General features: G+C 42.4%; 1 protein-coding gene across 1 annotated transcript in view; it reads left to right on the top strand.

Moving 5' to 3' along the window:
* The window catches only part of SEL1L2 (SEL1L2 adaptor subunit of SYVN1 ubiquitin ligase), a gene marked incomplete at both ends in the record, with an annotated part of 118032 nt that extends 103672 nt beyond the window's left edge, over positions 1 to 14360 (top strand). Inside the window, 8 exons of the mRNA XM_080931432.1 lie at positions 3112 to 3174; positions 3676 to 3763; positions 6383 to 6531; positions 7585 to 7750; positions 7859 to 7933; positions 10763 to 10935; positions 13373 to 13501; positions 14241 to 14360. Of these exons, the coding sequence (XP_080787558.1) occupies positions 3112 to 3174; positions 3676 to 3763; positions 6383 to 6531; positions 7585 to 7750; positions 7859 to 7933; positions 10763 to 10935; positions 13373 to 13501; positions 14241 to 14360 (963 nt within the window). The remainder of the gene's footprint in view (positions 1 to 3111; positions 3175 to 3675; positions 3764 to 6382; positions 6532 to 7584; positions 7751 to 7858; positions 7934 to 10762; positions 10936 to 13372; positions 13502 to 14240) is intronic.
* Between the last annotated feature and the right edge of the window lie 713 nt (positions 14361 to 15073).

Genomic DNA, 15073 nt, shown 5'->3' with positions numbered 1-15073 from the left:
TTTCCTTAAACCTCACTTTAAGTCCTTCTCTTTCTAAGCAGGGTTCAGTCTTCTTTTCCACCACAAAGTTCCCCACATCCTTCAGCTCACAAAATCCTTCCCCCAACACACCACGTTTTTTTGAATTAGCCTCTCACCCTCTACCCTGGGGTTCTAGACTTTTTTGCCCTGTGGCCTCTTTTCCACTGTCTGAACTCCATGTCCCCTCAACTTGAGGAGGACCAGGCCCTATGTTGCTAAAGTTCATTCAACATCAGATTAATGACCATGTGCTCCCTACATCCGTGTCACTTAACTAGTCAATAACATGAAGCCCTAACATGGAAGTTGTATATTGGGGAGTTAGCTACACATATGTTTTGTTCATCTCAGAAGGTACTTTTGAAAAACAGTAAATGTCTCATCAAACCATGGACTGTTGGATCCTGCTAATGGTTCACTTGTCCCAGACAGAACTCAATGACAGATCAAAGTATGATTCCACCCAAATTCAGCTCATCAAACCAGTGAGTTTATTGACTTATTATAATAGAGCATGAGTAAGGATGACTTTGAGTCATGGTTCTCAATCGTCCTAACACCTCGGTCCTTTAAGACAGTTCCTCGTGTTGCGGCGACCCCCAACCATAAAATTACCTCCATTGGCTACTTCATAACTATAATTTCAATACTGTTAAGAATCATGATATAGATATCCAACATGCAGGATGGAGTGACCCCTGTGAAAGGGTTGTTCATGACCCACAGGTGGAGAAACACTGTCTCAGAGGAATATGGGCGATCCCAAAGCAGCCACGCCACTGGAAAGCCCCAGTGCAGCCCAGACAGTGGCTTCCTGATAGCTTCACGCTCTCCACAAACCACAAGATGGTATACTACTGAAGCTGAATTCCATACACTGGGGAGGAGGGTGTAAACCAAAAAGCTGGAATCTTGAACAGAAATTCTGGTGGCAGCAGTAGGCCAGATTATGAAGATCTCTTGCTAGGAGCTACAGCCATTCTAATGACAATAATAATGGCTGTCACCCTCAAAGGATGCTATCTGGCGACTCCTTCCACTACCAGCACAGAGCATGGAGATGCTAGAGTGGGCCACCCCTGTCGTAAGACTCTAAATATATGCTCCAGCCTTATTTCCAATGAAAGAAGGAATATATTTTGTTCTGGCTGTTATAATTCTCTCCCTTCCTCCTTCCTCTCCTTCCCTCCCCTGTCATTTTTCAACATTTAAATGATGCCACCTAGACTGTAGACACACTAGACTTTGCCACATCCCTTGCAGTAGGTCTTATTTTCAGAACAGAGTAGACATTGATTGCTAAAGATCACATGTAGATGTAAGAGAACAGAGAAGAAAAGACACAGGTGTACCTAGATTATAAAATGGTTGTTTAGTTCATGGTCTCAGGATTAATGCACAGCACAAAACAAGCAGGAAGGCCATTTGTGTCACTTGTTTGATATTGATGAAATATCTGGTGGATTTATAAGTCCTTTGAAATGCACAGGCTCAAAGCTGGGATTATTGAGCTGGAGTTTGAAATATGCCTTCTCTGTTTCTGTGTTTTTCCCTGGTCAGAGGGGCATGATCTGGCTGCATTCACAAGAACTAAATGTAGGCTGTTAGGAGACACTGGAGAACCTTATATCAGAATTTAGCTTCCTGAGGAAACTCTGTAAGTCTATTAAACAGATTGACAAATAAATATGCTGACCAGAAGCCAAGTAGCCAAGCCCTGGCTCCTAACACAGACACCAGAGGGCAAGGCATGGGGGGTGGGGTGCTAAGTAAAAAAGAAACTCTGGTTGTAAAGTCACCAGGGGTGTGTGTTTGTGTGTGTGTGTGTGTGTGTGTGTGTGTATCTGTGTGTATATGTATGCATGTGTGTTATATGCACACACACTCATAAAGATCAGAGAACATTTCAGGAATATATGGATTCCATATGTTCCTGGGCTGGAACTCAGGTTGTTCTACTTGCAAACCAAACAGTTTTACCCAGTGATCCATCTGCCTGTGAAGAAGTCATTTTAAGGCTCATTCTTCATCCTGGACTAAGATACTAAATTCTGACATACCAAATCATGTGCTAGTTGAGCATTGCCCTCCTCTTATTGAAAGCACCCCATTTTTAGAGTGTTCAATATCGATGAGAAAAAGAAATGGTAATTTAGCATCAAGTAGCAATTGGTGATGTTATGAGCTATTGAATTTAAATAAATACATACCACATAAATTAGCAAATATAGTACATATAAACAAAAATAAATTATTAACTGTTAACAGTGGTTTCACTGAAATCCAACATTCTGAATTGTTATTTGATCATTGATGTCAACTCCCTTCAGCCTAATTAGGTGACAATTATCTGACTAGACCTTCCCATCCTAGAAAATGCATCCATCTTTTGAGTCTTGGCTCAATATCAATAGCATACTACTTTGATTCTGGCAAGTTCCTAGCATGAACTAAGCAGTCAAGTATCCCGTTTTATCTGCCCACCGCATTCCCAGCTTATTTTACTACATTTAGCATGAGTAAGAAGTTAGATCCACCTAACTGGGCATGGTGCTGCTGGCTTATAACCCTAGCTAGCAGTTGGGAGACTGAGACGGGATGATGCGTGTACGTTTGAGTACAGCAGGGGTACTTGGTGAGACCTCTAAAACAAACAAAATACCGAGTTAGGAAGGAAGGAAGAACAGGAGCAGGGGAGGGAGGGAGGGAGGGAGAGAGGGAGGAAGGGAGGGAGGATGGAAGGAGAGGAGGGGAAAGGAAGCTGACCCCATTCTTTGTTACGGCTCAGATCCCAGGAATCTGTACACTCTAGGAGTCCTAGGCACAAGTTACCTCTTCCTCTGCCCAGTGCCTCTTATGGAATCAGCAATAGAGCAAGGGCTAAGTGCTGAATGAGAGACTGAGTTCGCTGTCTGACTCCCATTTCCTCCTTTTCTTTTCTAGTCAGAGGGGATTATGAAGGTGTGAAAGGCCATAATACTGAGCCATCTGCCTGATTGATGGCCTTGGCCATTTCTTTCTGGGTACATTTGAAATATTTTAAGGTTTTGCTGTGATTTTCCTCATCACCCATGTTTTAAACTCTTCTAGGGCAATGCAATTGGTCTTCATGGACTTGGTCTCCTTTACTTCCATGGAAAAGGTGTTCCTGTGGTATGTTCAATAAGCTTATCATTCCTTCAATGTATTGCCAGCAGTTGTGGGGTTAAAATTAATGGTCATGCACTAACGTATAATTAGTTCTTATTGCTTAGCTAGTCAAACTAGTACATCTGACAGAGAATTAAGTGATTCAGTAAAATCTTTGCCAAAGAAAGAGGAACAAACCTGTGACAAGAATAGCAACCACAGTTGTGTCTGAGACTCATGGGGTCAAACTAGCTTTGGAAACAGTAGCCTCCTGAGAATTTTATTGGTAGAGAAAGTTATCTTCTTAGCTTAAGCTAACAAAACCAACTATCAATACAGACAAATACGATTTATAAATAAGGTAATTATTTCTTTAGAGAGTCTAATATAATAATGAAACCATTATGTTTCTGGTGTTGTTTTAACTAGCCTATAGAATACTGACTGTACACTTAAGCTGGGAAATGGTTGTTGCCATGGAGTTATGCATACAGCTTTGAGTAATACGGTGTAATTACCTTGCAGAATTATGGTGAAGCACTTAAATACTTCCAGAAAGCTGCAGAGAAGGGATGGCCTAATGCACAGTTCCAGCTAGGCTTCATGTACTACTGTAGGTACCACAAATATGGCTACCTTACTTGGAATGATGTATGCCTTGGGGAGTCATCTCCCCATATAACAAACAGGAAAGGGTTGGTCTGAGTAGCCTGAAAGGACATGGCAGCATTGGTTTAAAGAGAGCTTTAAAGAGACCTAAAAGTTTGGACGAATGGGTAATGGAATAGGGTCAGGACGCCTGCCTTTGGCAAGCTTAGCTTTGAGGTTCTGGTGATAGCGAAAAACACAGGAGAGGACAAAGCCGAGGAGAAAGATTTGAGACAAAAACATATAGGTATGAATGAAAAGTACTTGACCTTGCAATGGAAAAAAATGTGAGGGGGGAAGAGATGTCGCCACACCCAAATCTGGTGACTGTTTTTTGGCATTTTGAATAGATAAGCCAAAGAACAGTGACCATCAAGGGAGGAAAAGCCTGGAAGAGGGGTTGAGAGAGATCCAAAAGGACAGAAAAGATAGAACTTTTCAGGTAGAGTAAGTGAATGAGACTGTGTGCATTTTTCTGATAATGTAGCACAAAGTCTAATGATAACAGTAATAATGGAGGAGGAGAACTGGGGGGGCATAGAGACAAGGAAAAGCAAATGAAAGAGAAGAAAGAAGAGGGAATGAGGAGGAGAAGAAGGGGAAGTGATTCGGAATCCTTATTGTTTGGTCAATATGGAGAATCTTGGTGTTATTGTAGTTATTGGAATGGGTTAGGGTGTGAATGCAAAGTGAGAAATTCAAGAATCGAAATGTTATTTCCAAATGTGTACCTGTAAGAGGAAGAAGGAGTTGAAGGGAACAAAATCCAAGAAGGAATTGTTATAAAAATGAGAAGAGATGGTTACATTCAGAACTGGTAAAAGGAGGTTCTGGGAAAAGTCAGTGGAATCAGAATCCTGTTGACCCTGGGCAGGTGGTGGCTTCGTGGTCTTAATAAACAAGTGGGATTTCCCATCATGTGTGTGTGTGTGTGTGTGTGTGTGTGTGTCTGTCTGTCTGTCTGTCTGTCTGTCTGTCTGTTTGTCTGTCTGTGTCTATACGTCTATCTGTGTATCTATGTGTCTGTGTGTCTGCTTATCTATGTGTCTGTCTGTGTGTGTGAGTTTGTGTGTCCATGTGTATTTCTGTCTGTGTGTTTTGGAGTAAGATGGTGAGGAGGGAGGCGAGGAAGGAAAGTTGTCCTCAACTATTTCACCAGCAAAAATATTGCCTTCTTAAAGCAATATCGAGGTTGTTAGGGTAAAGGGCCTCAGACAGTGATGAACATTTACAGTAATTCCTGTGGGGTTGTAAAGGAGGAGGGGTCTGGACACATCACAGAGATCTGAACGTGCCCTCGCCACGTCCTTCACATCAGAGGTGGAGTCAACAGCCAACTCTACCAAGTAGGTCACATCCAGTCAAGAAGTCTGTCGGTGTTTTCCACTGTGGTCCAGCAAGAGGGCCTGTTTTGTCCTGTTTGTGTTGGACATCCTGTTCTAACTCACTCCCAAGTCCTCGGTTTACAATCTGATTCCTCAATGGTACTATTCCTAAAGAAGAGTGATAATAATGGCTTTGCATGGTCAAGCTCATTTTACTCTCTCGACGTATGGATACCCCAGCAGCTTACAGATGAGCAGCACTAAACGTGTTACCCAAGACTACATAGGCAAGCTGGGATTCAACTGCAAGCAATCTGTCTCCAGCCTTTTTGTCATTTTTAATTTTTTTAAAAAATTTTTATTTATTTACTTATCTATTCAGACATAGAGTCTCACCATGTAGTCTGAGTTGGCCTTGGACTGACCACCCTCTTTCCGTAGACTCCGGAGTGCTATGACTGCAGGTGTGTGCCACTATGCCAGGCTAAGTTAACTGCTCTTGCTTAATTCCTATGTGGCACTGCTGGTAAAAGCCATGAGACTTTAGAGCTGGAAGGAAATATAAATCCAATCCAGGGAAAGCCCCCTCCTTTTCACAAGTGAAGTCCCTAGATGTGAATGACTCAGATTGAGGTATAATTGTAGCAAAAGAGCTGAGCCAAGAATCTCTCCTGCTAGGGATCTACTGACTCTGCCCAGCATCAAATGCCTCTCCTTAGTCCAATTCTGAGTTCAGACAGAGCTGTTCTTCCTGGCCCTGGGATTTGCCTGCTCTGTATTTGTGGATGGTTGAGCTCTACACATGTCTCATGTGTGTGTGTGTGTGTGTGTGTGTGTGTCTGTCTGTCTGTCTGTCTGTCTGTCTCTATATGTATGTCTATGTGTCTGTGTATCTGTCTATGTGTCTGTGTGTGTGAGTTTGTGTGTCTGTGTGTGTATTTCAGTCTGTGTGTGTCTGTGTGTGTGCTCATGCATGCTTGTGTGTAACAATATCAGAGTAGTTCTCATGGTCATGCATGACCTCACCTCCCACATCCATAAAACCAAATAGTCTTTTGTCGTAATTTCCTGAATGGATAAAGATCATAGAGTCACTCAGCCACTTCCCCCCAAAACAGTGAACCTGAAATAGTTTGTCTCATGCTTTGGTGGTCTGTTCCCATCCTGTCCTGAGTAGTGGGTACTAAGATGACCGTTATAGCCGTAAAGCATTAGTTTAATAAAATAAATAAGTAGCTCAAGAGAATTTTAATTTTCAGCTGGTTCTGGAGTGTGGAAGGATTATAAACTTGCCTTCAAATATTTTTACTTGGCGTCTCAGAGTGGGCAGCCTCTTGCCATTTATTACCTGGCCGAGATGTACGCAACTGGCGCCGGAGTGCTGAGATCATGCAGAACAGCCGTGGAGGTAAACACGGGTGGCTCTTACTGCTCTTCCATTGGTCATGCAGAGTGGGTTGGTGCCTTTGTTTTGTGGCTTTTTTTATGGCAGTTAGCAGTGAACACCACCATTTGTCAGGAAGAGAAACAATAGTGTAACTTAAATTGAAGAAGAGAAGGCTGGTAATGATTCCTTCCTCTCCTGAGTTTGCCTCTGACTCCAGTCAAGAAGCTCGTGTCAGCCTCCAAAGGATCTGCCGAGCAATCCGGCACTCCTGGTGAGAACTGGAGTTGCTACTTGGGAGATGAAGGCTGGCTTTGGCTTAGAAGACATAGCCCACTCCTTCCCAGAAAACTGGGCTCTTAGGTTTTTGATGATTCGGATGACAATTGAGCAAGCGGGTTGGTTCTTTCGGCCTGAGCCAGTAATTTACTTTTCAAAAGAATGCTTTTAGGACCTTAATGCCCTTCATTGATTTATTAAATGCGTCCACTGCACCGGTATAAATACCTCCACGTTGCAATCTGGGCCCTCTGAAACTCATTTCAAAAGCTGCCAGCTAATAATCTATCTTTAGATTTGTTCCTTTGCCAACTTCCTAATGAATTATGTATGGCTAAGCTCTTCTGGTTACATAAGGGCTACTCAGCTAAGTTGACATTTGTCCCCTTGGAGCTCCGCACAGCTCCCTCCCGGTTATGTCACCTATGGCCCGCAGCACTGACTCCCTCCCTTCTCCTTCCCACATCCCTGTAGCCTTGTCCAAGCCGAGCAACAGTGCCTTTAAAATGACAGAGTCAAGGAAGCGCCCCAAATTGATATTCCTATCCTGTCGAATAGCCTCCAAACCAGGAAAGTTTATTACACAAATTAAAAGGAGCCTGGGAACAAGTTGCTAAAGACAAAACTATCTGTAAATGTTTTAATTCTTCACCCTAAATAACTTTCAAAAGTCAGGCAGTTTTAGGGGGGGAAAGTTCTTGCCTGTTTGGCCGGCAGAAACTGAAGACTAGGTCCACAGGTCGGTCAATGTGTGGGGTGAAGCTAATGAGCCTGTATGATTTCTCTTCCCATCTTCAGCTTTATAAAGGTGTCTGTGAACTAGGCCACTGGGCCGAGAAATTCCTGACAGCCTACTTTGCCTATAAGGATGGGAACGTAGATTCTTCTCTTATTCAGTACGCATTGCTTGCCGAAATGGGATATGAAGTAGCTCAAAGCAATTCAGCATTCATTTTGGAATCTAGTAAGATAAGACCTCTGCAATTCCCCAGCCCTACATATTCATATATGCACACCCCATCCTCAGTTAAGCCTTTTCAATGGGATGCCCTCCCTTTTCTTTTTCTTTTAGAAAAAGCAAAGATTCTGGGGAAAGAGAAGATGTATCCAATAGCACTTCTGCTATGGAACCGCGCCGCTGTTCAAGGTATAAATCAGATCAGAATAGGCATGTGGCTGGGCCCTGTCTATGTCTGTTCATCTGATTTGCTTCAATTGTGTTGTTGGAAACAGACAGAGAGGTCAAGGTGTCAACAGCAGCCACTTCAAATTATACTGCTGCTAGAGGTCAATTCTGAGACTTTGCTTTCTTCATTCAATCTCAAAATCCCTTCTCGTAGCAAGCCCTAAGACTTTCTGTCTCCATGGTACCAGAACTGTTGTTTGAAACATGATCATTTTACTCCAGAAAACAGTTTTCTTGGCCTGGCATTTGTTTGCTGGGCTGTTTACTGAGCTAATCTGAGATGTGACCTATGTATGAATATGTAGGCAAAATTAATCTTGCACCAAAGACCTTCGACTTCTCTTCTAAAATGAGCGACCAATGATGACCACACACTCACACACTTCAGATTTTTAGCCACCACTATGTTGGGGTTTTTGGGTTTTTTTGTTTTGTATTGTTTTGTTTTCAAATCAAGCAAAAATAAGTGGGAAGCATCTTTCTTGACATTCTTAAGGCCTCCCTACTCACTGGTCTCACTTGTGGTAAGGAATGTAGACTGCCATCTCCTGGAACAGCATTGGCAGGTGGCATTTGAATCACCATGTCCCTTCCAATCCTCCCCCCTAAAATTATGGCATTAAAATCAGAGAGATGTTGCACAGCTGTCCCGGCTGGCATTTGGATGTGTGAGGGACTCTTGCAATAGGAGAGCAATTTTATTTCCAATTAGGTTTCTTGAAATCTTCTCCTGTTAAGGCTGAATCATCCCTTTTAACAGGAAGTAATAGGATAAAAAATGACTCTCAGCTGATGCTAATATGAAGCAGGGGGCGGGGGGGACCACCCTGGTGGCTTCACAGACCCAGCTGAGCTGGTAATACAGCAGCAGCGCTGTCAATGAGAGTTTAGTGAGAAATTCTATGTTTTCTAAAATGCAATAAAGACCTTATTTGGTGTGAGAAAACAACGCCAGCAATCTCTCAGCCATGGCGAATCAGCTCAATTACAACAAATACGCCTTTATTTCAAGCCAGGAAATGGCGTGGAAATTGGAACAAAGAAAATTTGAAAATGAGGAGACATTAATATTAAATAGAACATGTGCATGAGCACACACACACACACACACACACACACACACAGCACAGCACAGCACATGCTAGGTTACTGAAAATAATCAGGTGTCACCAAAGGTCAGACGTGCCTATTCTCAAGTTATAGCTGCTTGCTGAGTGGCTCACAAGAGGTAGGAAATCTAATAATGAAAACTTCAAATTAGTCACGAATGCTTCTTTTAGCAGCTGCCTCAAGTGAAGAGGGTACTGAGCCATCCGGGCTCAGGCACTACCTTGCATCTGTGAAATTGAAATAGAAATCTCTCTCTAGTCAACCAATCCATCCAAGAGCCTGTCAGAATTGTCACATGCACTTCATTAGAATACCATGGCTCTGAGGACAGGCTCCTTCACTGCTCTCCATTCTAAGAGGCATGAGGGCTCCTGCTCTTAACTGTAAAGTTTAAGAATACACAACTGTCCCATCCCTTTGTGGCTATGGCCAAGAAGAAGCCTTGAGTTCAGGATGACAGCTTTGAACAAAATTAGAGATGGAGTAGGTTCTCTTTGGAGCATCATGTCTCTCCTGGTCTCTATGGTTACCCTTGCTTGGGTACCATTCCCATCAGCCCTAGCTTCCACTCACCTAAACATTTTGTATGAATTATCTGGGAAGCTAACTCTGAAACCTAATGTCGTTATCAGCTTAAGAATTTTAAAACATTAGCTCTGCTCAGAGGGAAACAAGGATGGCTCATGGTACCACATCTCTTTAAAGTGTCTGTGCTTTAATAGAAGACACTAGAAGTATCACTTTTAAAAAATTAGCTACTGGACTGGGCCAAATGGACAGAGACTTTTGGAAGAAGTTCTATATCTCAGGACATACCTCAGACTCTACTACACACAGCTCCTATTTTCCAAGAAATCCCAGATTTTGTGAAGGGTTGGCCACAATTGAGACAAATGTCCAACATGAATTTGTTTATCCTCTCAACCCACAGAACAGAAGGATGGCCATCACCCAAGACAGACAAACAGGCAGACAGACATGCACACACAGGCATGCACACACACATTTATACACACACGTGTACACAGAGAGAGACAGACAGACAAGCAGACAGACAGACAGAGAGACAGAAAAACACAAGCCATTTCTAAGTGACCTTTAAAAGAATGATGTCACATATGTTTAAAGGTAATGGCAGTTCCCCTCTCCTTACTGTACCCCAATATCCATGGTTGTTGGAAAGTAATATCCTAAATTACCTCTGTGGAAGGCATTTTCTAAAAAATATCCTAGCGTGTTTGTCTAATCATCCCATAAATATTTATCAAGTACCATACTAGGCTCCAGAAGAATTTTCGTAATTAAGAGCCTTGTGGTTCTTGCCCTTGCCCTTGCAGGGCTTCTGCCAGATGAGAGCAGAGTTTTAGAAAGGAATTCTAGGGACAGGAAAGATGGCCATTTTTCCAAGAGTTGTCATATCTCCAAACTAGAAATTTAAGAGGTAAAATGTGTCATTTGTCATTTCTTTCAGACCATTCTAAATCATGAGTATTATCTTTCAATGAAGGATGCTAGCACTAAGCACTGTGTCTTATATTTCATAGAGCACATGTAATCTTGACTGTGAGGTTTTGAATATTTCATGTGCACTTATGTAACCATGCATATGTATGTGGTGTTTTTACAGCTTATTGATTTTCCTGAGCGTTTTACATGAATCCCTTGTGTTATTTCTCTCAGGGAATGCTTTTGCTAGAGTAAAACTTGGAGATTACCATTACTATGGTTACGGGACTAAGAAGGACTATGAAACGGCAGCCACACACTACAGCATCGCAGCAGACAAGCATCACAATGCACAAGCTATGTTCAATCTGGCATATATGTATGAACATGGCCTGGGCATTGCAAAGGTAACTGTGTTGGTTCAAAGCTAGTAATGACAGCCGTGTGTGGAGGGAAGATCTCTAACGGCTAGGAATTTCATAGATGGCATTAATGTAGAAGGAAGTAAGCCCCTCTCCCTTGTGCTAACACATAAAACTATACCTTTGTCTCCTCCACTTATACCAGGGAGGAGGATGGCCATTTAGCTACTGTAACATTTCTTCAGTACAGCCCTTCACCATCCTTGCTCCCAAGCCTCGAGCAAACCAGCGAGAGAAATAAGTGTAATATCATTCCCAGGGAGTTTCTAGGGATGAAGGAAGGTTGGTGCAATCATGTTTTGTAAACCCTTTGCACTTAAGGGATGAAAGTGAGCTATAAACCAATTCTTGTGGAATCAGTGTAAAAATGTGAGCCACTGAGCTGAGGTGCCTCTCAGTGAAGCTAGTAGTCGCCTGCATTACCTTAGGCCACCTTGTTGTCCAGATAGATCCCTTCTCTGCAGCAGCTGCAGATGTAGACCCCACACCCTCCTAAAGTCCTACAATTGCTAGTCCTTAAAACAATTATGGAGGAATGCCTGCTAAGTTAGACTACACTTCCCAGCATCCTTTGCCTCCATGTGTCCTGTTCTCACAGATTGAGTGAAAAGCGCCATTTGTGCTAAGGCAGTAAAGTCGGTAAATGGAGCTTTGCCCTAGTTGCTTTGCACTTTGTTGTTGGAACACAGCAGAAAGAAGCAGAGGCTCTAGGGGAAATGCAGAACCGATTAATGAAAAGAGCCAAATTCTTTAATTACCATTGAATAAAATCCTCTATCACCCAGAACGTCTCCATTAAAACGATGACTAAAGTTTAAAAAGCAACTTTTTGGTATTTGGGGAGTTGATTTGTTACAAGTGACAACATTACCTTAGGAATACTTAATTCATCAAACACTACTTTGCTATTATTGATAAAGTGTAACTCCGTCAAATCATTACCTCCTTTACTCTCCCATCCTCCACTGGCAATGATGGGACAAAAACACAAATTGAAAATATCTTACTAGTGTTACAAATCCTAAACTTATTACCTTAAATTTAATGCCTTCTTTGACTTAACTGTTTTTTTTTTAGAACAATGGCCTCATATGCCACTTTTCTTCTAAATACATTCTAGGCTCTATGTTCCTTCTCTTCAAAATCCTTCAATGTTTGCCCAGGTTTGAGCTCTATCTACTTAGAGTGACATACTCATGAGTCTAACCTTCATTCACATGTTTGGTTCTGGGGTAATGAACAAAATCAAGAATCATCACCAAAGAGTTTATAACACCCTCTGGAAAGAGCCTATCATATGCTGGAAGAATGTGTGTGAACGAGTTTCAGTAGTTAGCTCAGTACAGCAAGATTAAGGGTGCATTTTTTCCTAGTCTGTCCTAGAATATCAGAGTTTCCCCACTTTCCATGTGATATATTCATAATTAGAAAATGAAAATAAATTTCTCAGACATATATCTTTTTAGTTCAGACAGTCTATCTTATTATAAGGAATTTGGGGTGATATAAAATATTTGGTCCTGGAGAACTCAAATGCCAGGCTTCCTTCTTGGAGAAGCCTGCTGCCTCTTTGACCTGAAGGAAGTTATTTTGAACAGATGCACATATTAACCAGTACTGTGGTACAGCTGATACTTTAGTCGGAACATCCTACTTTAAAAGACTCGGAGACAGATTCACTTAAACCTAACTGCTGAATTTCAAGTGAAATAAACTCCCATGGATTGCATGAAAGTTACACCTAAGTGGATTGGGTAAAACTCATTTACTGAGTCCTGGGTATCCTCAGGGCAATCTAAATCAAAAGAAGAAATGTTTTTGCCTTAGTGGTGCCGCCATTTTGTTAGATAAGGTCAAAGATCCAGAAGTCATTTCTAGAGTTTAGTGAGTGCATAGAGTCAGAGAACAATTTTTTGGAGCCAGGTCTCCTTACACTTTTATGTGGGCTCCATGTTGCCAGTAATTAAAATTCAGCAGATTGTTTGGGACAAATCTTCCCAGCAACAGAGAAAACAGATGTCATAAACCCAGGCTGTTCTGTGTGCCCAGAGGCTAGTAGTATCTCGAAGCTTCTGACAGCTGTGTCAGCCCACACCTGGAAGGTCCCCGCCTCTCCTGCGTAACAAGTTGTTGCCCATACTTTTTATCTCCCTCTCCTACTACATCTGACTTTCTTCTGCCTTTAGCCACAAGCTGCTTGGGTTTAAGTCCTCTGTGGTTATTATATGGAGTCCACGTGGATAATCAAGAGAATCTACTTTAAGGTCTATAACCTCTTATTTTCAAAATCCCCTTTGCTGTGTATGACACGACCTATCCTCAGGCCAATTCTGCCCATCCGACATAAACTGTGGTATTTCTAACAACAGTTTCTGTTTCTTGAGAATCTGTACCTGATGAGGACAGGCTGTTTTCTTCCTAGGACATCCACTTGGCAAGAAGATTGTACGACATGGCTGCTCAGACAAGCCCAGATGCCCACGTACCTGTGTTCTTTGCCCTTATGAAACTGGAGACTGTGCATTTGCTCCAAGATATCCTGTTTTTTAATGTAAGTTTGTCTCAAATAAGATTTTTTTCAGAAACTCTAAAAACTCCAAAAAAAAAAAAAAAAAAAAAAAAGCCCTTGGAACAAAGTGAAGAGGATTACCAAGGGGGCTAACTTTTCCTCGGTGAGGAGAAGACAGAACCGTAGACTTACGGCACAGCGGTTCTTACTTGCTGAGTATGTGCTGACAATGTGTAGTACAACCAGTAAATTAATTCAGCAGACTCTCCTCCTAACACACTCTATGCTCAAAGCCTTAAGCGGAGATGAGCTATATATACTTGTTCAAAACATCGCTCTTGCCATCGAAATCTGGGACTGGTAAGCAGATGGCAGTGGCAAGTGACAACACAAAGATCGGTGTTTCTTAAAAGCAGAAATTAATTTTTTTCGAAGGCGGGTTCTTATGATATAGCCAAGGCTGACAGGGAAGTCAATGTTTAACCCAGTCCGACCTCGAATCTGAGACCCTTTTGCCTTAGCCTTCCAGAAGCAGAGATTACAGGGAAGTACCAACAGGTCAAGCTAAACCTGGTACTTGAGGTTATTCATACTTGACTTGATAATTAAGCCCATGTGAGGGCTCTCCTCTGAAAAGCACCCCATCTTCTAAGATGGAAGGTAGCAAGGGGCATGGTTTGTGGGTGGGATGGCAAGGGGGTGAGTTTGCAAGGAGAAATAATTCAGGCCAACATGAGGTGCTAGAATTGCTTTCTCTTGACTGAATGCCTCTTGACAGCAGCTCACCACAAAATGGAAATGGCTGAAACTGGACAGCGCCGTTGGACCATACTGGGATTTCCTGGTGATTGGCCTAATTGTTGTCATGCTGATCTTTCTGCTTAGAAATCGCCATAGGTAGGCTCTGGACCATCAGAAAACCCACTCATAGGTTCATACCAAGCTGTTCTCACCCAATAAAGAATTTCCTCATCCAAAACAACAGTCTCTACAGATTTTCCACATAGGCTGTGATGAAGAGTGGACAAAGCTTAAGAACCACCCTAGAGATGCAACTCCAGACTTCCTGCTTGATTTAAGGACCACAGGGAGATGCTGAGGACAGGTCATCTAAGATGTTGTCACAGGTTTGTCATCTTGGTGATCTAGTCCTGACCTCAGTAAAGGTCACCATCTTTGGGTTATAGCAAAGGCGTCATCCCCTTTTGAGAGAATAAGCTACTTGTCTTGGCTCTAGAAATGAACGGAAGAGTGAGTTCAGGGAAGAGGGGCAGATAGATACCCGAGAAGATGACAGATACTGCGCAGATTTCACAGGCATGATCATGGGAGCAAACTGACGCCCTGAGGAGCAACAGTGCTTCACTGCAGGTCATGGTCTAGCTTTCCCAGCTCCCAACAAGCAAGTCAGGGACCTGAGACCAAGCAGAGAGAATTAGTGGATGAGGAAAAGCAACAGGCCCAAGACCTATGTTGAAGGCTAGGCTTGAATCTTACTTCTGTAACTCTCTAGCTTTTTTTTTTTTTTTGACCTCTTTGACTTCAGTTTCCTGATCCAAAAGACAAGCAACAAACAAGCAAGCAAACAGCCCTCAGACAGCAGGCATGAGGATT

The sequence above is a fragment of the Micromys minutus genome (genome assembly GCF_963924665.1).
Source record: "Micromys minutus genome assembly, chromosome: 17".
NCBI classification, from domain to species: domain Eukaryota; kingdom Metazoa; phylum Chordata; class Mammalia; order Rodentia; family Muridae; genus Micromys; species Micromys minutus.
This window is presented reverse-complemented; position numbering and strand designations above follow the sequence as displayed.